We start from the raw sequence: 25,175 nt of genomic DNA, 5'->3' as shown, positions 1-25,175 counted from the left end.
ATAAATAATGCAACCAAAATAAAAGTTTAGATTCTTTGAATAAATTTGCATAGCGAAATTCTTAAGAGCTCAATTTACATAGAATATTACATCCTGTTTCAAGTATCACGGGAGAAACTCAACCATTTTTATCTTACAAAAAGTTGAAAGAACATTTAAAATTTCATTTATGCTCCAAGGTTTTCTCTCTAAGAAGGGTAGAAGTAGATAAAGACACCAGGGCCGCATTTAGGGAAGGGCAGGTAGGGCTACTGCCCCGGAGCCCCCACAATAAAATTTTTACAAAATATCCTAACTTTCACGATTAACCCTGATTAGGGGCCTCCACTCCTTCGTTGCCCCGGGGCCTCCACACTTCCAAACCCGGCCCTGAAAGACACAAGAAAATACGGGGTTGTCCACAAATGACGTCACCATTGAGAAGGGAGCTTCGTAAAATTGTGACAGTTTGTGACAAGGTGGAGAGAGTGGGTGACAAGAAAAGTGATTTCATGCATTTTAGTTGAAATAAAATTTTTTAAGCAAAATGTTTGCAATATATCATGTGACATGTGACAGGGGAAAGGCAGGTGTAAGATGAACTGTGATGTAAGCATACACACTTGTGAAAAATGGAGAGGGGGTCAAATATGTAGAAAAAAATAGTGTTACATTGTTTTTATGGATAATTCTTTACCAAAAGAACATATTTGTAGAACTAAAGAACTTATAAGGTAAAGTTCAGAATTTTGCTAAGCAATTTAGTTTCAATCATAAGTAACAGAAACCATAAATAATTCATTCTTTTGTAACTAAAAAAAACGAATGTTAGAGAACACAAGTTTTATCATTTAAATAAATCAAACGATTAAGAACTATTAAGTTTTTTGTCCTTTTCAATTTTTTTTTGTCTAACTACTACTTTTTTTTGGTCTTATTTTTCCTAACAGTTGTAAAAAATGTTTCCTGTAGGTTACACGATTGTGTTTTTCAGTATATTTTTACATCAATTAAAAATGTCTTTTAAATATTGTTTTAACCTTATTTAGTTTCTTATGCATTGAAGTTAAATTTGAACACTGAATTTATCCGCTAATATATAGGAACTCTGTTTTGATTTATGAAATAAAGATCTAAAATTATTCGATGCCAAACTTCTAATAAAAAAATATTGCAGTCATTTTTTTATACGAAAAAATAATTTTCTAATTTTTTCAAGAATTAAATATGTTTTCTATTAATATTGATCTACTTCCATTATGAGATTTGTATCTTAAGAAATGAATGGTTAATTTTAATTTAAATCCATTTAAAATAATATACTACAGATTCATTTAGAGCAGTTTACTATCGCAGTTGTAATTTCTTGTTATATTATAATATTATAATCTTTTAATGCATCATGGTGTAAAAACTAATTTCTTTTATATATTAACGTGTGTTTTTGTTCATTTTAACTTCCTATTGTTAGTTCATTCTCCCTATATACAAAATACATTTGTTTGATTTGTAATGAATGACACTTGTTGTTAATGCAAATTTTTTTAAACATTAGTTTTTTAATTAAATTTTAATAATTTTTATTTTACAACACCTAACGATTTTTACATATTAAGAACCAATAAATTTAAGTTTATACGTGATTTATATTAAAAGTAAATATCTTTTTTTTTGCCTATTTAGTAATTGACATTTTATGTATTTGTTTTAAGAAACAAGTACAAGAGTAAGTTATTTTGTTAATAAGTTTTTTTATAAATGGAATCAGCAACTCTTTTTTTTTTTTTTTTTGCAGAAATTTCTTCCTTTTCTGTGCATCATTCACTTAAGGAAGAATGAGTTTCCGAGAGCCATTGCTGACGATTTCCCAGAATCCTCAGTCACCAGTCCGTTCGTCAACTCGATATGAGAATAGTAACATCGAGACAACACCGAAGTTACCAAAGCGTGAGCGATTGGCTTCATTTTCACGATTACTTAACTCTGCGAAGCTAAAGGAGTTGTTCGCGGACACTACATTTGAAACTAATTCTCAAAAGGCGCCGTCTTCAAAAGAGAGCGCTTCACCGGGCTCTGATGTCAGCATTCAAATTGATGAAAGTAGTCCTCTAGAGGAGCTCTGCAGGAAAAAGAGAAAGTGGTAATTTTAATAATATTTTCCTCCATATCAACTGCTACGCATCCTTGATAAATGTTAATTTAAACATATATTTTTAGACTTTTCACTAACTGTACACTAACTGTTCTTTTTACTTACTGTAACTTCAGATTTCATTATAAATCATAGCAGCTCAAGGGGTGTTTGTGACACAAAATTTCCGAAAATTTTGGGTTGCCGTTTCCGAAAAGTTTGGGCTGACAACACCTTCTAAAACTGAAAAATTATTTAAAAAAAAAAAGAAAATACAGTACTGAAATTATTTTTTTCAATGATTTTTGTATGTATATTTGGAGTGTTTACTGGGGAGGGGGGTAGGCGTCAAATTTCCTCATAGTTTCTGAATATTTTACTGTCTTCAGAAAATTTTTACTTGGGTGCACTCTCCCCCCTGGCCAAAATGCTTCTACATTTATTTTGTATAACAAGGAGTTAAAAATACTCCTTGATATGCACATTAAACAACTCAAAGCAGTGATGTCTGGCCTACGACCCGCATGCCACATCTGGTCGCAAAATTGATTCGCGTGACTGGCTGTTTTTTAATTCTACAAGACGAACAACTGACTTTATGCCAGTGTTGCGATTTTGAAGTTGAATACTCAGAAATAGTTTTCTGAAAAACAGATGCATTTAATATAAGAAGCATTGTAATGATGATAACAATTGTCGGGTTTGTAATTTTCTTTCCTTTTTCATATTTTCTCTTGTATATTAAAAAATTGAAACATTTTGCAGTTTCATATGTTCTGGCCGCGAGGATCTATTTAGTTCTTGGTACGTCTGTCTCTGTGTGTGTCTGTAACTCTATCTCCTCCGGGCTGTAAATATCAAAAACGGCAATAGCACCGTTAAATACAGGAAATCCAGGGTACGCCATTCCGCCCTGTCTAAGACCCTACTAAACCATAAGGGACCATTAGATCTGAGAATATCTAGGGATGTTCTGACACCCCTAAAATCTTTGTCATCCATCGCATGCATTGAGCCGCCGCAGGTGGCGAATGCGAGTTGACTAGCAAAACGAGCATATTTTGGAGCCCACTAGTCATTTTAGTATATGATGTGGCCTTCGGGTAGAAAAAAGTTGGTCACCACTGATTTATAGTGAAAAGCGTCTTTCATATCGTGGCTAAATGCTAAAAGTAGGTAACCACAATTCAATTTTTCTTTTTCATTCAACTCTCCGAGGCGTAATTGATGTTTTTTCACAAATTTCGGGAAATATGAAGCTCTGATCAGAATGTTACTACGCTATCATTTCGAAATTTTATTCAATGAGATGTATAGTGCAGCTGCGGTTATGATTTTGACAATGTTTACCTCTTTTTGGGGAAATTAAATAAAAAAGAAATGTGTTATTGGAGCGAATTTGATAAGTTTGGACAGTTTAACAAAACGCCAAAAGTAAACCCATATAGCTCCAAATACCTTCCTTTTCCCCGAAAAAGAGGTAAACATTGTCAAGGTCATAGCTCAAATAACCAGAGCTGCACTATATATTTTTCTTTCGAGCAAAGACTTTCAACAAAAGTGAAACATCTGTTTTTTTCTCCAAAATTTAGTTATTTGTAGTACTCAGCCTACAGTATTATGTGTCACTGTCGTCTAAAATACTTCGATCCTTCAATCAAGTTCTACGCTGGACAGGCGTCTCAGAGATGTCTTTTACTTTATAAGTCACTGTATACTCTTTGACACCTGCAAGACTTCACTGTATATTAAGAGGTCAATATTTTACACTTCCAAGGAAATTTTTGCATATATTGCCGCACTAAATGTGCGCCGTGTCAAAATATTTTTGAAATAATTATTGCATTTCTTTCAATACAACTTATAAATGTATGGAAACAATCGATGAGTTTCTACCTACCTGTATTATCTTTTGTCTTATTGTGGATATAAATCATTTTATATCATTGATCAATTCATTGGCGTGGTTGTGATTTTTTAACGCAAATGTTTGCACACTTACCCCGAATTTTTAAACTTTATCTTTTAATTATGAATTCGAATGTAAAGAACTACACAAAGTTTCAACTTTTCTAAATAAAAAAAAAAAGTTTTTATCCTTGAAAAATATTGATTTGTTGGCGTTACGGGTGTAACCACACGGCCAGAGATGCTCCAAAGGGGGGACTGGGCTGGGGTCACTGACCTTCCAAAAATGTCCTTTGTAGGCGAATTTTGTCGGATAATTCGGCATTTTGGAGACATCAATTGAAAAAAATTATTTCTTTTACAGCTTTTTATTACAAAATTGCATTATTTTTTTAAATGATATTTTTATGTATCTTATTAGATGCTGGTATATATGTGTGTATGCTCATTTTTTTTTAATCATTCGGTAAAATTCAAAATTTCATTCAGCAAATGGAAACTTGAGATTTGGGACACCGCTGCACGCAACACGTACAAATAATTATTTTTATCTAAAATAAACCTTTTTACGAAGTTGATACTTAAGATTTTGATGGAAAATGGTTCCTTATCTTGGAATATACATAAAACTAAAAGCCAAAGTTTAAATTTTTGGGGCCAAAACCGCAAAAATGCGCGTAAAAATCTCGCAATATGTGCAAATGAATCGAGAATAATGATTCATATAAAAGAGTTAAATAGGTTTATAGCTAATTCGACTTTCATATCACGGTTAATTTTTAGATTCCTGTTTGAAATTTAGGAAAAAGTAATGAATAACGCAACATTTTTCGCATGAATTAAACTAATGTTAGAAATTCAAGTCATTGACTTCTGCATCTGTAAACAAATCTTTGGTATTTCATTCGACTAATATTTGAACAGATTTGAAAATCAATGGCATTCCGAAAATGTAAATACGCTTCGCTGTCGCTACTGCAGATATCGTCAGAACGACAAAAGCTTAACTAAGCGTAGAAATACTTTCAGTTTGATAGGCAATAGCTGCTTGTATTTATAACGAAATTCAGGAAGTTGCAATCAGTAGTAAACTTCACAAAGTACTAAATGCACTGCCTGGCGTTGAAAGGTCTACCTCGAAAATAAAAGTTGCGTAAAGTGTGACATGTTCAACAATCAGGTTTAAATAATAGAAACAAATATTGTGCAAATTATCCTTCAACAAGTAGAAAAAAACAGTTTCATTACTCAAAATTTTAATTTCTAGCTCTTTGATTATTTTTTTATTATTTTATAACATTTTAAATATTTATTAACATCGCACCAAGAAGCCACAATAATTAAAATTTCCCAAACTAGCAAAAGTACAGGGGGATTACTGGCAGCTCCTTTTAAAAAACAGTTTGTACTTCAATATCCATATAGAGAAAATTTCGAGCGCTATATTCAAGGAAAAAAAATGGATAAATCTTTCTAAACAAGTGAAAAAATGACATATTTGGAAAGCTTTCAAATTTGTATGCTTAAATATCGTTCTTTCGTTTGTAAATGATTATTATTTTGTTCTTTATATTTATTGCTATTTTAGTTTCATTGTTACGGATGAAGTTCGTTTTTCAATCATATCAAAGCGGTGTTCTGTGCTTTCTGCCAATCAAGTAAGAAAACAAAGGAAAGTAGCTATTAGGTTTCTCATAATTATTAATGTTGAAGGGAACGCCGGGTTTTTTTAATTTTTATGGGATATTTAAGTTTTTTGACGGTTTGTGCGTAGAAGGCGGTAGGTTCATGATGACAAAATTCATCATGATCAACGCTGTGTAATAAGCTAGAAAGAAATAACAGTGTATACTAGCACACATTGCAGATTACTGCAGATACATGTTTCGGGGTTACGAGGACCTTTTTTCAAAGCAAAATTTCTGCAATTTGTGCAATAATTTGTTATTTATTATTTAAATTTTCAAACACAAAGAAATTTATTTAACTTTACACTAAAAATATCAAAATTCAGCTCAGCGCCAGTTACTCTTCCTAACTTTAACAATTGCACACTTATTTATAAGTTTGTTTTTTTCAGTTAGAAATCACTCTTACACCTTCAAAAGCGATACTTTACTCAATAATACACATATATTTTTATACTTTTTTCACCTACACTTCCCTATGTATCGCCATTATCTTTACGTCTAAGCATTTAGTAAAACGTGTCATTTTATCTGATTATATGAATCTTCATGTTTTTACTTTAAATTTCAACTTTCTTGTCACATTATTTCATCATATTGAATCAATCTTCTTTGATGGTTCAATTTCACGCATTTTCTTAATAAAAATAACTTACTAATCTGTAAAATTAGATATATGAAACTATCTTTCTTTTTAGGAATGCTTATCTCCATGTACCTAAATCTCCAAGGTTCGTCGGAGGAAATTCTTCTCCATTGTCCCCTTGTCGTCTGCAACTAACGCCCTTGCGTACTCCACTCTACACTCCTAATAGATCAGGAACATTCTTAGGAAGAGGTTCCTTTGGAAACGTTAAACTGTTTGAATATAAAGGTTCGTACATACCCTTCTGATTAGTTTTTACTTCCTAAATAATTTGTATTTTAACTTTTGAAACGAAAGCGATAACTTTGAATTACAGATAAGAGAACATGTAAAGTCCTCTCAGGCCTAATGTTCATTTTTCTAATCGTTATGCCACTGCTGGGGGGTTTATGCACCAATCTGGCAACGTTATGGTTTGGCATTCGTCAAATTGGTTATAACCTTTATTAAAGCAAACCTAAATTGTGCATTTAACAGTCTGCAACGAAAAATAGTTCCATTTGAGTTCTTAGGAAAGGTGCGTGACCGTTAGGCGCAGCGCAGTTAGCTTTTGCGCGAGATAAATGTAATATAAAATTATTATGAGTTGTATTTTTTTTCAAAAAATGTTTACAACAAGCATATATAATGAGGCAGAGAGAAGCAAATGGACCTCTGTGGACATTTTCAAGTTTTGAGGAAAACGCGTTCAAAGTTGTGGTGCTCGGAAGGTTTCACTGAAAACTTTTTCTAAATCATACTGTAATAGCGGCACCTACAAGGGCTACTAGTACTATAATTTGCCGAAAAGACATAGGAGAGGTTCACTTACCATTTGTACTGGTTATCTCCAAATTTTTCATTTTGGCACTTGCACCCCTTTGATTCTCACTGCCTCATATGTGATGTTTAAAATGTAGTACGAACAATTATACTAACATCGCGGTTAAATAGGGTGTATTGGTTTTGAAATAATGAGCAAAATGAATGCTTACATATATATACATATATATATAGTGTAAGTTAAATCAGCCGACATAAACCCTTTTTCTTTGAAGGTTAAGCTAATAAATGAGGATTACTGCTTTGCAAACTTGCAGTGAGATCAATTCCCTTGCAAGGAATACCAATACAATGAAATATCCGTTTAAACGCAACAAATTATCGTTCTCGATTTAGTTTAAATTACATTGCTTAAATTATATTACAACGAAGTTCCAGCTATAAAGAAAAATGCTTGTGGTCTCTTGAAGCTCGTTGTAACAAAGTTTCACTGGATATACCTCAGTAATTTGTGTCTATTTCAGATGTTAAAACGATTGAAACAGTGGAAAAACAAATGTTTATTTTCACTCTTAAGTATTTTTATCCCCCCCCCCCCAAAAAAAAAAACTTTAATTGCGAAGGGAAAAAATGATTAAGCTGCATTTTGATGTCCTGATTTTGGTCAATTCGTACTAAAGTTAATTTCTGAAGAAAAAAAAACTGTACAAATGGAGAGAAAAAATCTAAAATTAAACTAAATAGCAGTAAAATAAACTGAAAATAGTTCAATTAAAAAAAACATATTTTTTTGACATTTTTAAAGGAAATAAGGAGTGCTCTTGGGTAGAACTAATGGTTAAAAAAAAATCCTTTTCGTGGAAGTATTTGCAAATTACTACCGGTGATATTAAAGAGCCCCAGGCAGCTATTGTATTATGGTGCGTAAGACTTATCTATTACGGTGTTTTCGAAAGTTTTAAGACTAATATTCTAAATAGATCGTAGAAAAACAAAGATCCTGTGTTAAACGCTTTTGTTCCCTGTTTTGTCTTAAATGAAAATCGGTTGAAAAGAAAATCAGCATTAAATCAAGAAAATGCAAAATACTTGAATTTGAAAAATCTCATAAAGATGAATCGAAGGAAAATTTTAAAATGCATGAACAAAGCATTTTCTCTATGTTTCTACTATTTTATGATGCAATAGTTTCCGAAAATTCAAAACTGATCCAATTAGTTTCAACTTTTTTTTTTTTCAAAAGCTAAAATTTTTTCTGTATAAAACAGATTCTGCTCGGAAACATAATAAGATATTTTATACACAAAAATCTTTTATATTCATCCTTAACTGGTGAGTTGGGGTTTCTTACACTCCCGAAAGAACTGAACTTTTACATTTCAAACGATTTGTAATATTCGCACATTTGGCTTTATTTTTATATGTATGTTATTCAAGGTTTCAGTTGTATTTACACAAACTGGAAGACGACCATCAAGGTATGACGGGTGAAAAGTGCTTCTACATTTAAACATGGCTTGTTTGGGGATATTTTGAGTGCTGAAATTTTAATATAACTCCAGTGGATGAACCCTTAACTCCAGTAGATAGCGTTCATTGTGTTGACCATTTTTTTGTTTCTTCATTTCTCTAGACCCGTTTCTAGTGAAACAGTTAAGTTACCGGATCCAGTTCAGCCTTGTAAAAATAAAGCATTTCCCTCCATGACAAACATTACCGAAGCATATTATCATGTCATATGCGAGTTTAATTTCAGTGACGTCAGAAGCGTTACTCGATCAGTGAATTCGCTATTATATGTATGTGAAGATAAATAATACGACAATCACTGAAAATGTTCCACTTTAATATCATACAGTTTTTTTTTCTAAGAAATATAAAATTGAGAATACATACTTACGTTGCCACTTACACTTACTTTGCACAAAAATCGCTTCACCAGTTAAGTGTTGAAATTCAGTCGTTACTCATTCTCTGACGTGAATACAGATTGTAAGCCCAGTGACCACTAGGTTTATTTTGAACACAGATTATGCAAAAGCAAAGTAATATGGAGTCGAATTGAAACAACATTTATTTACGTGTATCATATTTGCAAAGTGTAGGGGTGTGTATAAAACTGTAATATTCTTGTGTTAGAGTTAAAATCCTAAAGTGCGTATTGAGTTACAACACATGAGCATCAAATTTTTATGCATTGTTTATACGTCTAAGCGTTACAAAATTCTTTAGATTCGAGTCTCAAGCGATGGAAGGTCATTTTGACTATTGGATTTGAAAAAAATAACGCACAAACACATATAAAAAGAACTGAAAAATAATTATTTCTGAGGAAAACTTCAAAAAATGACTAAACAAACGTCAAATGCAATTTCTAAAAATGGGGGAAAGTGATGTAAAATCAAGGCTGTAGAGTCAGAATCGGACTGATTTTGTGGTAAAGGAGTCGGGCGTCGAGTCTTTCCTCACAACTCTGACAGTGTTAACGAATCTAAAGTCCACAACTCTGACAGTGCTTGCGGAGAAAGAGTTGAACTTTGCGGTAAAATAGTAGAGTAAAAGCTCTAAAATTGTCGGAGTCGATACTTTTTCCTCAGACTCTGCCGTCTCCTGCCAAAATAATAATAATAATAATAATGCTCCGGACAATGCGCGCGAAGTCCGAAGCGTAGAGGGTCGGCGATTTCTCTCGACACACGCTCAACAATATTTTGTTATTTTTGAACTTTCGTAATAACCGGCCGTTTGCGTTAAAACTAGTAGTAGTTCAGTTTGTGACAAATAACGATATCAAATTACTTTTTGGGTACTATTTCGTCGATTCCGATTGTATGCCAGGCGCTAAAGAGCAACAATACGTTATAAAATCATATTTATGACTTTGCCATGATGCAAACGGTAGTTGCCTACATTAGCTATCTTGTTTCAGAGGGTTAAATGAAAAAGTAAAAGCTGAAAGTTCGTTATAAAACTTTAAATACATCCTTTTTTTAATCGATCTTTCATTTTTATTTTTTTATCACACATTGTAATGTGAGTCATTCCGCGTCGAAAAATATGATCCAAAATGGCGGATTAGCGTTTTATGCCAAATTGCCAAGTTTAGACAAAGTTTACAGAAACTTTTATCACACCGGAAGCCTGAAATTTTAGGCGCTTCAAGTACGTTTGGCCGTTAATATATTAAAGTATTTTTGTGAGTTCGAGCTAGTTTGATTTTGTGTAGTATGCGCGTGAACTTGTGAAAAAGAGCGATGGGGAAAATTTTTCCTGGTTTTTAGGTTGTCATAAAATTTGAACAAAAGTAATTCAAAAGCTCGTGCTGCGTGATTCCATTGTAAAAATGCTTGTTTTTAATGGGTTACAGTTTTGGAGCGTAAATATCGATTTTCTGAAAGATATTGCAGTTCAAAGTGGCTATCAAAACCGTTCAGGTGAAAAATAGCACATTTTTAAAGCGCTATAGCTCAAGTTTGACACCTCGCATCTTTTCGTTAAAACCATTAGAAAGAGCAGATTCAAAGTAAATGGTGTTCCTTCGTTTAAGGGTTAAAAAAAAAGCTCAGAATCCTGTCTGTCGTAGCGAATTTGCCATGTTTAAGAGCAGGTTGCAGATAATTTTATCACACTGGAAGGTTGAAATTTTAGGAATTCAAAGTACTTTTGGTTCTGAATACTTCCTAGTATGTTTTTGAATTTGAGTTCATTTACTTTAGTGTAGCACGCATGTAAAGTCGCAAGGAAAACGTAGCGAAGAAATTTTTTCCTGGATTTTAAAATGTCATAAATTCTAAACAAAAATGATTCAAAAGCTCGTACTTTGTTATTCTATTGTCATATACATGTTTTTAATGGGTCATCGTTGCAGAGCGTAAAGATTGATTTTCTAAAAAATATTGGCATCCAAAGGTGCTGTCAAAATCGTTCACATGAAAAGTAGCCTACTTTTAATGCGCTGTAGATCAAATTTGTCACCTTGCATCTCTTTAAGCGCCTAAATTTCAGGCTTCCAGTGTGATAATAGTTTCTCTAAACTTAATCTAAACTTGGCGGCAATTTGGCCCAAAAAGCTGATCCGCCATTCTGGATTACATTTCTCGGAGATCCTAGATCCTCATTATTTGGATCTAGGAAGCTGAAAATTTGCATAGACTAGTTTCAAAGGCATATCTACACCTATAAATTGCATCCAAATTGAAGATGGTCGAGTGGACACCCCTTGATCATTTGACGTGGAATGACTCATGTACGTAAATAAACTTGAGTTTTAAAAGCTGTAATGCTCCTAAGAAAGCAGTTGCCTTTTAAAACAACTAAAAAGTATAAAATCTTACTTTTTTTTTGATTGGTGTGTTGCTTTCCGAAACATTTTTCGGAATAACTTTTATCAAAATTGACCATGAATGCAAATGTTGAAATTTTATTACTATAAGAAAAACCAAAATATTAAGTTAAAAAATACAAAAGCTTTTGAAATTTGTTGTTGTAGTAGCATTTGTTGTAGTGTAGACCTATCATGTATTGTAAGATCAGCATCACTGCCTGTCTCTGTTGACCAGTCATAGCCGTGCTTGATGACGAGAATGACTATGTCAAGGATAGTACCGTTCATGTGCTTTTTTTTTTTTGCATTTTCTAATTGCATCACTTCGGCTAATATTGTACCTGGAAAAAAAGTGCTTTGAGATCAAGATCAAAATGAAGAAAGCATTGCATGCAAATTGGAACGTTCTTTGGTTTTTTAAAAGATAAATATTTCTTATCTGTGGAAAAATTTTAAGCACTGTGTAATAAAAAAAGGGAGGAAGATAAACGAACAGTATCCTTCTGTGATACTGTGAGAGGAGTATCGCCTACAACCATGTAATTCCAGTGCAAAAGATCCGAGCCGTTACTTCTGATTTAGAAAATGTATGAAGCTTCAAAACTGTACTAAGAAACACATGAAATTCCTTTTTCTAAATCAAAAATTAACATTGCTTTAAGTGTGTTGAAGAAAAGTTGTTTCCCTACTTAACCTAAGGTATTTTATATTCTGGCGAAATTGACTAATTTTTCAAATATTAGTTTTGATGTAGCACACTAATAGCACTTTCCAGTGAAATCTAAGACATTCAAAATTTGTGGATGTAATTTTTTTCATGGTGGTTTTCATGTAAAACGCCAATGCGAATCATCGCGCAATTGTGAAATATGATATTAATAATTTAAAAATCATTGTAAAAAGAATTTTTCCAAAACAATGCACGTTTTACCAAAAAAAAGATACTTTGACAACTAAACCAAGCACGAATATCAGTTATCTTTTAAAATTTACAATGCATTGTGGTAGGAGATAAGATAAGTGGGAAATATCTGTCAAAACTGTATCAATAGTGGTAGGGAAAACTAGAGAGATTTGACCCATAGGGACACTTGACTCATGAGGTTTTTTTCTATGAAAAAGGATATTTAGGGAAAATTTGAGTCATATTACTGGCTGACCAGCCACTCAACATTTTTTTTTTTTTTTTTTGCTTGGACAAGCCATTTCAGAATTATCAGTGGCTTTCAAGAAATTCACCTAAAAAGTAAATTTTGAAGATTTTGGAATATTTTAGATTTTAACCTCCAGTTTTGAGGGAAACGAATTTTAAAAATTTACATGTTTGAATCACTTTTCTAGCTTTATGTTGATATACAGAAGTGTTATATAACTTTAATCTAAGTTGCTAAAAATTTAGAGTAAACAAAAGAAAGCTAACTAGGGAGCTTTGATCACACGCAAACTAAGATATTTGACACAAAGGCTAATTTAATATTTTTGTTTAATTTGATGTTTTTTCAATGAATTTTTATTTTTTAATAGATAATATATTGTGATTTAGGCCTAATGACTTAATTTCATTGATCTAAGTTGCTAAAAATTTAAGATAAACAAGAGAAAGCTACTTAGGGAGCTTTGATCCAACCAAACTAGGGAGACTTGACCTAAAGAATAATTTGATGTCTCTTCAATGAATTTTTGTTTATAAAGAGCTAAACTATTGTGATTTAGATCTTAATGCTTTGCTTTTATTTAAGCAATAACTTTAATATTGTGAATATGAAGGGAGATTTTTTTTACTTTGGTCTAATAAATTGTTTTTATTTTACAAATAACTGAAATACTAATTATCTATAAGCCCAATGATTTGTTTTTTAGTAAAATAACTGAAATATTGTTTAGGTCTTAGCTGATCAAGTTTTAAATTTGAGTTCTGTTTTTTTGCTGATGTGCAATAAGATTAATTTTAACAAAATCTGTAACAATGCACCTAAAGAATGAACAATTGTTCATTCACTTCAAGTTTCACTAATTAAAGCAAAAAACACCATCAAACCTGAATTTTTGATTTCAATATCTATGAGTATTCTTACTTTCATGCGGGGGGTCATGTCTCCCTAGGTGTTAGGTCAAGTCTCACTAGCTATAGGGACACTTGACCCATTTGCAGACATAATGAATATAATTTTTTTGGACCTTTTCTACTTAGAATTATGCAATTATTTTTATCCATAGTAATGCGCAAAACCGCAAACTTTTTATGTATATTTTTTATTTCGCTCTAATGTTTCTACAAAAAAAGAAAAAGGAAAATAAAAAACCAAAAATTGGGTCAAGTCTCCCTAGTTTCCCCTACCCTATGATTTGCTGTAAAAATATTATCCAGTTGCATTGTTAAAATTAATGACAGATAAACTTACTTACTCCAAATATTAAAGTAATCAAATATACCTTAGGGTTATGCTAAAATACACTTATCCGGCAAACTACAACCGTTGTTCGAAAACTGGCCACTTGCAGAACTTTTAACAAATCCAATTTCCATTTCATTGTGCTTCACGAAAAGCTGTATTATATTAGTTAATGGATGCATTCAGTCGAGCCGTTCTTTCATACACTCGAACCGCCTCACAGATGTATTTGAACCTAAAAGCTGATCATAAGTCTAAATTGTCACTTTATATGATTAGCGTCTGCCTTGAATTGCAAAACAGAAAAACAGACAAGCAGGACATCAATTAGAAGTGTTCAATTTTTATTGATAACTGCTATGCAAATTTACCAGCAGTCGGAACTTAGTACTTTCATCATTCAGTTGTCTTTGTTTGTGACATTCGAGTTTTCCCACATACCTTCATTGCCTATTTATTGGCATTAAAAGTTCTATTAGACGAAACATTTGTTATGGATTAGTTTGAGCACGGTGTGTACTTCATTATTCATCAAGTTATACATTTTGTAGACTGTTATTTGCCTTAATGCCGGTCCTCAAGCCTCATAAATATAAAATCAATTTTAACATAATTTTACTTTATCTAAGGGATGTTTTTAAAAACTTAGCACTCATTTGTATTACTTTCAAGCTTTAAGCTGACATAGCCTCTCGTTGGCCCTGCTGTTTGATGGTGTGCGGAATGAAACTGCGAGCTGAGCTTCCAGATGATTGTATAGTTATCTTTTCCGCACTGAAATATTGTTTAGACAACACAGAAATTTAAGGTTTTATTTTAATTTAAATTTTTTTTTCTGCGCCTTATTTCGAGACAAGGAAGTATATCCAAGTAAAAGCATTTGCATTTGCAAGAACATTCTCCTTTCCCGAAAACGCGAATCGTTTTTGAAATTTTTAAACAGTATTTTACTTTATTTCATTTTTTTTTTTTGTTCTAGGTAAGCGTTATGCTCTGAAGCTAATACACCATATTCAAAGTTTTGTGGGAGAAAAAAATCTCTTGGGCCTTTCTCATCCTCATCTGGTGAAGATTTTCCACATTTGGAATTTGGTGGATAACATCCTTATCTGCATGGAGTTTGCCGGGCATTGCAATTTACAACAGCTCTTAGACACTAAGAGCGATATTGATTTTAACAGGAGACTAAGGTAAAATTAAATTTCAAAACCTCAAATTAAAGTGAAATACAGTGAAACCTGTTTAAGTTGATCACTTGCGGTTCACTACTTTAGTAGTCAACTTACAAAGGTTGATTCATATGATAAGGGCTAATTTCGTGGCTGAAAAAAGCGATCAACTTACACAGGTGGCCAACTTACAAGGGTGGTCAACTTCACAGGTTTTACTGTAGTAGTAATTACAAAAATTATATTATTCAACTTACACACAAGGCTTTATATGTTAATACAGAGGGTGTTTACACATTTTTAGAACGATTTAGATGAAGGCTTTGCTAAAAGGGAATGTTTTTAAGGGGGAGGGGAACCAGGAAGAGCTTATGTTTGGAAATCTATAATCAGCCGTATTTGGAACTATCATCAGTCCTATAAAAGTTTTCACTCTTTCAAAATGTTGCATATAAGCAAGCTTTATATCGAAATATAAGTTTTTGTTTTCCTAAAAGAAATATTGTTATTCCGTAAATAACGGTGTAAAACGCACGGTATAAAGTTTTCTATGTGCAAAATAAGCAACATCATTAATCCGTAAGGAAAATCTTCTTAATCAGCACTTCTACATAAAAAGAAATCTTCAAACGAATATCCAAAGACGATAGGGTAACGTCACCCAGTAACAGACAGTCGTTAGTTTGTATTTATAAGAATTTTAGAACTTCTATTTATAAGAATATATATTAATAAGAATTTTAGGAAGGTAAAATCGATATTGCTGCAACCAATGAAAACGGTGCAACCATCTAGTAATATCAAAGTGAATTTTATGAACCAGTTGGTATTCACAAGACAGTGGTGGAAGGTTATGAGGAGATACCACGAAGTCTGCCTGTGCTTCATGTTCATTTGACATTAACAAGGTTTTAGATCTAAAAATAAATAACTTTTGCACATTTTGAAGAGAAAAGGGGAATTATGTCCACTACTCATCCTATTTTTTTACTGGGTGTCATCAGAATTGTCGGTGTCTGTTACTGGGGCTCGGACATTTTTTTTCGAAATTGAGCAAATAAAAATAGAATTAACTCATCCAGAGGATCCAAAAGCAGCCAAACGTTAGATGAGATGTAGTTGCTTGAGAGAAAAATAGTTTAAAAATTCTAAATACTTTAAAAGGCTCAGAAAATTGAGAACCTGAGAGCGATGTGTTAAACATATCTGTTACTGGTGCCGCCGCCCTATGTAGTTTCGAATACTTTCTAAGTGATATAGAGCCCTGCGGGGCATGAGAAAACCCAAAAATTTAGAAATCAATTGAAGGGCTCGGGGCAAGAATTGTGATATACCACATGTGAATTTTTAGTAAGCGAATTTCCAACTAAAAAAAATATTTGTAGAATTTTTCAAAGATATTACACATTGTATATTCTTCAATACTAAAACCGGATATGTTTTTCTCCAAACGACATATTCCACTGTCACGTTTATTTCAATTTATGAAAACCAAAAATATTTGTTATAAAGTCGCACCTTCTGTGTTGCAACAGTTCTGCTCCGAGCGCTTCAATTGCAAGCAATTAAAACACCTCTGTGGTAACAGTTTATAAAATAATAAATTAAGATTTACAGCTTAAAAAGCTGACAAACGTTATATTTATTGTCTTTTGGCGATGTATGCTTCGCAACGCAAGTCATGTTGCAGAATCTTGTATCAAAATTACTTAGAAGAAAACAAATGGAAATCTGAGGCAGTAAAAAACAACGGAATGTAAGTACCAAAACTTAAAATTTGAAGATAATCAGTACACATGGTAGGAAATTTTCTCCACTGTTTCATGGGCGAGAGTTGATACTAGTAGCTCTGGTGGATGCTGCTACACAGCAAGACTAAGAAATAATATAAATAAAAACGGTACTCAGGATCTGAACTTGAAACGTGTTACTCGAAACTTTAAAAAGTCTACTTATATCCCTTTTATTTTGACTGGCTCACCTGTCGTTATTCTAGATGGAGCATTGGTTTACTTAAGGTCATTCCATACAGATTCAACGGATGAGTTCGCTCGACCATTTTTAATTTTTTTGAAACTCATATCCCAAAAAGATGCATATGAATGATGTTTAAAACCACTTTTATTTTTTCTCTAACCTTAACCCTTGATTTTTTTTAGGGGTCATCAAAAGTGATTTTCGCAGTCAAAAATGGGACTTTTAGACCTTTGCATTTTGGCCAAAATCTATTTGAATTACATTTATGGCAGTTAATTTTACGCTTTGATGTTAAAGTGCACAAGATGATAGTCTCACATGCTGAGTTACGTGGGTTTAACTTAATAATTAAAATAATGGCAACAGGTTAAAGTTGAAGGTCAAATGTAAAATTTTTGCTCATTTCAAAGGGTCATAACTCGCTTAGGGGTCGGAAACGCAAAATGAAATATGGCAAAAACTAATCACTGGAGTCACACTAATGAGAAAATATAGCTGTAATTGTGTGTTTGTTTACCCTTTACAAATTACAGCCCCTCAAAGATCAGAAAATTGAGAAAAATGACATTTTTAGACCCCTGTAAACCAAAAGGGGATGGAATGAAAAATGAAATTTCTTGGCCAATTGAATATTCCATTCAAGTACTATACATTTTATACATATTGTTTTGTGTATTTGGTTTGTAAAAAAGATACAGGTCTTTGAAATTCAGCAATTTTGCTAGTTAATTTACGCACTGAAACAGAAATAAAGGTGTGAAAACTTCATTGCACTTTCTTAAATGGCCTATATAATATATTATACTGAAAAAACATATTTTAAGTATAAAAAAAACTTTTAATTTGATAACTTAGAAATTATAGACTCTACACACACAAAGTTTCAATACATACAAACATACGCTCTGTACATTAACTTATGTAACTTGCCTAAACACGTACAAAAGCATTATCTACATAGTTTAAAGGGAAAAAAAGGTGAGTTTTTCATTTCTTGCTTCAGAGTAGTTTTAAGAAAATGAACTCACACAGTAGTACTATAGTTCTGGTGGTGACACAGCATATGGCGTACTGAAATACTTTACTAAAATACACAACAAAAATAGAAATAATTTGAATTTTTGGCATCTTGAATTCAAATTATGTTTTTCGCAATCACGAGCGTGTGTGTTTGTGTAGGCGCATGTGTGTGGGTGCGTGGGTGCGTAAGTGTATGTATGCTTGTGTGTGAGTGAGTGTTGTGTACGTGTGTGTAGGCGTTCGTGTGTGTGTAGGCGTTCGTGTGTGTGGGACATGGACGCCACCGCCCAGCAAAAGTGGATTCCGGTGGACAGTGCTCAGGACCAGCCGCGCCGCCGCCGGTGGACGGTGGTGCTGCAGGCCTGGTCCAAGCTGAAAAAGGCACGGACGCCAAAAACGGTCAAGGGAGAACAATAAGCAATCGTGATTGCTCAAGAACTTTCTTAATTTATGTAATCACGAAACGGATGTCAACTTGAGAGCTGAATGGCAATTCTATGCAATATCACACGGTAGTGGACATTGTAACAGAATCAGAAGAACCGTAAAAAGAATTGATACTACTAAGACTAGCTTGCAAAGAACTACTAGAAGTCACATTTTAATTCCTACAGAAATGTATACCTTCTGCATTTTTGCTACTAACCATTGCATGTATCCTTGTAAGCATTCAGTACATTAAACTAGGTGAAAAAATGCTGCAAGAAAGGTTTGACTCTGCATATAAAATTTCCAATACAACATTTAATCACTGCTTTATGCCACCGTATTTTAATATTATCACTGTAAAATTATTGTAACTTGGAAAAGGAATGAAGAATAATGTGTTACAAAAAAGACTATCAAAGGAAAATGCCCATTATTGTCAAAAAAGTTATTACATAGCTTGTGTTGATCACTAAATTTAGAACCCCAGTCATTGTCTTGCTCCTAGTACATTTTCGAAGTATCAAATTATGAATGTGCCTTTCCAAACTTTGAAATTAGCAAAAATTTTACATTTGACCTTGAAATTTAACCTGTTGCCATTATTTTAATTATTAAGTTACACCCACGTAACTCAGCATGTGAGACTATCATGTTATGCACTTTAACATCAAAGCGTAAAATTAACTGCCATAAATGTAATTCAAATAGATTTTGGCCAAAATGAAAAAGTCTAAAATTCCCATTTTTGACTGCAAAAATCACTTTTGATGACCCCTAAAAAATCGAGGGTTAAGGTTAGAGAAAAAATAAAAGTGGTTTTAAACATCATTCATATGCATCATTTTGGGATATGAGTTTCAAAAAAATTAAAAACGGTCGAGCGAACTCATCCGTTGAATCTGTATGGAATGACCCTTAAATGACTGCAAAAAAAAAAAAAAAATCTTATCCCTATTGCAAACAAGATGAAAAAAAAATCCAAACTTGTTTCAAGAGTGTAAAAAACGTTTTAGTAAAGGATTTAAGATTTTTTCCCTTAAAATGGGAAATTGCAATTAAAAAAAGCGAAAATGCTTCCTACTATTAAACTTTCGACCCGCGTATTCTTTTCATAATTTATGTAATTGTGTTAGTACCATGTGCATTAGTATCTATTAACGCGTAGAATAATGATAGCTGGCAAAAAATGTAACTTTTATCTGTCGCCGTTTTAACAGTTAATTAAGAACTTTTCATGGTCACTAGTGACGACTAGAAGCCAAAATACTATTAGCTACTCTTTTTTTTTATTTGCTACGTTTTTGTAAACACAAAAAAGGAACTGAACAACAATATGGTTTTCACTGGCTACTAAAATATTAGTTTGTTTTAGTTGGGAGAAATGGTGATCGGGTGGCTAATGAAACTAAAATTGTCAGGAGTACCATTTTCTGTTTAGTCGCCACGTGGAGACTAACTTATTGAATAAAAAACTTATGACTGCAATCAATTAGACATAATTTCTCTTACCTATTTTCTACTTATTATTGTTAAATAAATTTGCAAGCTCTGTTTTCTTTATGGGGAGGGAATTAACTATGCTTTGCATATAGCTCACGCTTTCTTTTCTTTTAGCTTTTGCATCCAAATTGCGTCTGGGTTAAACCATTGCCACAAAAGCCACATCGTCCACGGTGACGTTAAGCCAGCCAATGTGATAATCAACCCATACGGGATTTGCAAACTCGGTGATTTCGGCCACAGCCTGTATCTTAAGTCCTCGGAAGATTCGATTGGTGCAGCTGATGATATTGTGGGCACCGCAGCATACGCAGCCCCGGAAGTGTTGAGAGGCAAAAGGCCTTCTGTTCGGTCGGATGTTTTTTCCTTCGGAATATTATTATGGCAGGTACAGTCAAGAGAAATTCCGTTCGCTGGATTGCATCCGCATATTGTCATTTACAAGGTAATTATAAAAGCACTTTTTACATCTTATTTCCGTAACATTTACATAACTTTGTTTGGCCATTTGATTACTTTTTACCTTTGCAAAATAGAAAAATAATGCTTCCGTCGCAGCCATGTTTGCTCCATTCTTTCTAATTTTCCATTTTAATGCTGTGTTATTTAGTTGGCTGATTTTTGTAACAGAAATTTTTATAATATCTGGTGGCTTATGTTTAGTATTTGATTTATTATTTCGCATCGTAATTGAACTTGATGATAGTAGAAACGGGAGTAGTTATTTCATTAACGATACTGAGAAAGAATGTAGACTCAGCATCCGAAGCCCTAATTATTGCTCAATCTTCAGATCGGAGATCATAGCTATTGAAGCTGCCCTTAATCACGCCACGACCACTGACAAAAATAGTATTTGGATCTTGACTGACAGCAAGAGTGCTACAGAGTATTTCAAAAACTGGCCCGAAATCTTTGACATCCCAAGACAAAAAACCATGAAACTTCCGAACGAGATGGGCAGGAAGAAACAAGTATGCCTCCAGTGAATTCCACACCACGTTGAAGTTTTCGAAACGAGATTGCTGATGAGCTCATCAAAAAGATTGTGATTTTCAGATGGGCAATTGTTATCAGCTTACTCTAGGAGTCCTGGTTTATCCATTTCTTGAAGTGGTCCTCTTCTTCTTCAATCGGCCTTGGCTCGATTCCATAGTGAACATGGGGAAGAAGTCTCTCTTTCCCTGTTCCTTTCCTGCAAGTCCTGCTCATCTTCTTGCTTTTATTGCCTCCTCGTGGAGGCAGCTGTGCAATGAGCAGGATCTCATTTTCGATATTGTGAAACTGGTATAGGCTTTTCTGCACTAGCTATATAGGCAAAAACACATTGTCATTAAATAATAATTTAATTATTTGCTGAATGTTTTTTATTTTAATATAACTTTTAGTTTTGTCCAGTGGTTTGTTTTAATTAAAATTTTATGGAGAAGAAAAAACTTTGCTCCAAAGGAAGTTTCTAGGTAACGTTGACCAAACATGGCGGCAACGATTAAAAGTTAAATGAATGACTAAGATTAAGAACACGTTTAGTGACGTGGGGGGGGGGGGGAGCTGACGGGGTATAGGCACTCTTTTACAGTTTTTTGTGCTGTCGCTTCTACTTCCGGGGTGAATTTGTAACAAATTTTGTTCATGTAGTTGCCAAGAAATACAATTACTTCTTTCAACTATAATTCAGGTTTTATGCTTTAAAGTTTTATTCCTAAACTGTAAAAATAATATTCCTTACTGAGTCTCTAACTATGCTTTCATGTAAACATAACGAAGAAATGATAAAACTAATCTACATGCAAGTATTTTACTAATGTAGAATTAATATTTATATAGAGAGAAAAATGACTTTCTCAACTAATTATTAAAGAATTTCCTGTCTCACGAGTAAAGAATAGAGCTCAATATCAAATAACTAAAAAAGTTATTTCTATGACGACTGCTTCTGCCGCACAAATTAGTTTAATTAAAGCAGTGCATTCGTAAATAGCATTCGATTTGTCGATTTTACGGGCTGGGGCTGAATAGTTAATAAGGAAAACAGTTAAGCGGATTTCTAAGAAATAGTCATAGAATTTTTTATTTATTAATTGAAGTTTACATTTTTTCTTGAAATTTACCTTTTTTTTTTGTTCCTTTAAATATTAATTCCAAGCCTTAAAATTGGTAAAGGTTACGTTGTAAAAATTTGATCTTCGATGTGGTTTTTTTTTTTTTTTTGTGTAGTTATAAAGAATAGCGGCATTTTCTTAATCAAATCATTTTAACTTCCAGAATGAAAAACTAAAACTACCGTGGGAGATTATACTTCAATTTTCAAATAAACGATTGCATTTTCTTTTTCCAAATAAGTAATGTTATAATCTCGACAAACGAGTCTTTTACAGTGCCTCCAATTCTAGGAAATGCTTTAGGTTAGTTAAAATTAATCACAAACTTAGCTGGCAATCTCGCTCACTTAAAGATTTTTAAATAGAGTAACATTGAAAGCCTGCAATCTGTAGCCCCACAAAGGAAACATCGTTGTAACTCAAGTAAGAGTGTGGTATTGGTTGGAGGCAAACTGCTTTTGTGACCTCGCACTCTTAGTTTGCGATTGTTTTATCATAACGTTCTACAACATCTTACTTAAGTGCAAACACTACTTGTTTTAAATACCGTTAATTTATTCATTTCGACTACAAAAGTGTACATTTAGTTGTACTATCATTATCTTAGTGTAGGGCTTTGTAATGCCTACTATAATGTATTAAAACTAAAAACGGCTATGATGTTTAATGATTCTCACTTGAGCAGATTAGTATGACACCAGCTCCAAAGACATGGATAAGACGTAACTCGGTGATGATGATGTTGATTACTAGGGTGGTTCGAAAAAATCGATTTTTTTGCTTCGGAATCGCTTTATAGTGATAGTTTGGTATTCTCAACATGGAAAAAATAATAAAAAAAATTCTAAATTTATATCTTTAGTTCGCACATAGGGATGAAAAATTGAAAAAATATGCTAAAAATTGAATTTTCCCAAAAATAATACAATTAGCTTTTTTTATGTTTTTATAATGCAACAGCCATAACTTGTCAGTATATAGCGTAGTTTGAATCTAAAAAAAATACGTTATAGCTTTTACATAAGACCTTTTGTTTGCGCATACGCCTTAAATTGTGCTAAGATCTCCTGCCCTATCTAGGGAGTGTGCGCAAATTGAAGATCTTATGTAAAAGATGTGAAAATCTTATGTTTTTAGGTTCAAACTACGCTATATATAAACAATTTACGGCTGTTGCATAATGAAAAAATCCAAAAAAACTAATTTTCTGAAATTTTCAATTTTTAACATTTTTTCAAACTTTTAGCCTCATGCACGAACTGAAGATGTCAACGTAGATTTTTTTTATTATTTTTTTCCCAATTGAGGGTACCAAACTAACATTTTTGAGACGTAACGCGATTCCGAAATTTAAAAAAAAAAAAATAATTTTTAATCACCCTAAACCCACACAAAATGCTTCAAAACTGACAAGGTATGGATACTAATGTCTGCGGATTTTTTCATAAATTCGGAACAGATAACGAAACGTAGTTTTGCTACCATAATATAATGTTCTATTACCTTTTCTTACACGTAACCGTAACTACTATGCCGTTCCTTCTACAATTCGAAAAACTGAATAACAGTAGTTATTATTAAAAATCCCGGGTTAGGCACGATAGACTCAGCCGCTCATTTATGTGGATCGATAAAATGAGTACCAAACGTACTTGGTAACAAAACTCTTGTTGCTTCGCGTTCGACTGACCACCTAACCGGAACATTTGCCTTGCACCCCAGAGTCCATGAGCTGTTGCATCACTGGGTTTGGTTTATGATTTAAATCATCGTAAATGGATTTGGGAAAATAAAGTCAGCTGCGATTTTTTTTATTTAATTGCATTACGTTGCGTAGAAAAAGTTTAACCTTTTTTAACTATGAAAAATAAGCAGTTCAAATTGCTCAAAAGTGAAGTAAGTGTTTATAGATCAAGGTTTAGTGAATGCAGAAATATTTATTTCCGTTGGAAGAAATATTTCAAAGTGTCGCCGTTGAACAAAAAAGAAACGTAAAATATGTTTTGAAAGAGGAAATTCAGTAATGTAACGTATGTTTATTTGTGATAAATGTTGAAGTGTTTTTTGTTGCCCTTTCAGGTTGTGCATTATTGCGAAAGACCCAGTTTTGGCAATACTTCTAGCAAAGCGCTTAACTTATACGCTGAGACTGCCAAGCTTTGTTGGTCAGAAAACCCGGAAAATCGGCTTGAAATGACTGAAGTAATTCAGAAATTGCTCACAGTAAAATCTATGGAGAGAACAAAATGAACACTTTAAAGATTAATTTGTAGTTCTCAGTAGTGAAAAAATGTGTTTTACTGGAGTTTATTTTATCGTATTTGACTGGTTTTTTGAATTTCAATTTTGATGTTAATTTGTTTTCTAATAAAAAAGTTACCAAAAATATTAAAGCATTGTATTTCAGCAAATTTTAGTATTTATAAACTAATTTGTAAGGAATTCACAAGTAATATAAAGAACTTACGTAATTTATTACAAAAGATTCAGCATTTAACTACACAACTGAATCCCTCACATATTTAATCATTCTAAAGCAAAATTGTTTTAGACATTCGGAAACAGTAAAAATATCTTAACATCCCTTTCAGGTCAAAAACATCATCATTTAATGTAACTCTACAATCAAGTTTTCTCAAAGAAAAAACCCTTCCAATTTATTTAAATACGAGATTAATGGTCGCGGTTTTAAGTAGAAGAAAGAACCTATTCAACTTAAATAAAACGAGTGTCAAAAGCGCAAAAAAAATACTTGCAGGCAATAAATAACTGGCAATAAAGGGTTAAAAGTACCCACCTTAGTGATATTAATCTTTTAAAGTAAAATGTATGTCAGACACATCATATGCGATTTATTTATATAAACATTAGATACTTTAAAGCTACAAGCTTTTAAGCTTTAAATATTTATTCAAGAAAAAGATATCAAAATAGTTGGGCATTTTTGACTTTCCTGAATGTTAACTAGTACGCCGATGATTTAGCTGCAATACTCCTAACTATACTCGCATACTCAGGGATTTTTATAGGAATTAGAGTACAATCGCTACAATATTCTGCGCAATTCGCAATGAATTGAGTTTAGTAGACATTTTCATATTACTGGGATGTCATTGCGTTTTGTGGTTTTGTTCTTGCAGTAGGTAT

The 25,175-nt window shown here is 32.8% G+C and overlaps 1 protein-coding gene across 1 annotated transcript; it reads left to right on the top strand.

Moving 5' to 3' along the window:
• The first annotated feature begins 1,814 nt into the window (after nt 1–1,814).
• Nucleotides 1,815–24,278, top strand: LOC129224343 (serine/threonine-protein kinase mos-like). Its single transcript, XM_054858785.1, has 5 exons — nt 1,815–2,119; nt 6,405–6,580; nt 14,811–15,021; nt 20,041–20,371; nt 24,108–24,278. The coding sequence occupies exons 1-5, from the start codon at nt 1,815–1,817 to the stop codon at nt 24,276–24,278; spliced, it is 1,194 nt and encodes a 397-aa protein (XP_054714760.1).
• Nucleotides 24,279–25,175: the final 897 nt, after the last annotated feature.

The sequence above is a fragment of the Uloborus diversus genome, chromosome 6 (assembly GCF_026930045.1).
Source record: "Uloborus diversus isolate 005 chromosome 6, Udiv.v.3.1, whole genome shotgun sequence".
NCBI classification, from domain to species: Eukaryota; Metazoa; Arthropoda; class Arachnida; order Araneae; family Uloboridae; genus Uloborus; species Uloborus diversus.
This window is presented reverse-complemented; position numbering and strand designations above follow the sequence as displayed.

Bases quoted from the DNA above. Each gene is read 5' to 3' on its own strand.
- LOC129224343 (XM_054858785.1), top strand. From the start codon at position 1,815: ATGAGTTTCCGAGAGCCATTGCTGACGATTTCCCAGAATCCTCAGTCA. The intron at 15,022-20,040 runs GTAAAATTAAAT...CTTTTCTTTTAG, and splicing joins GATTTTAACAGGAGACTAAG to CTTTTGCATCCAAATTGCGT. The intron at 20,372-24,107 runs GTAATTATAAAA...TTGCCCTTTCAG, and splicing joins CGCATATTGTCATTTACAAG to GTTGTGCATTATTGCGAAAG.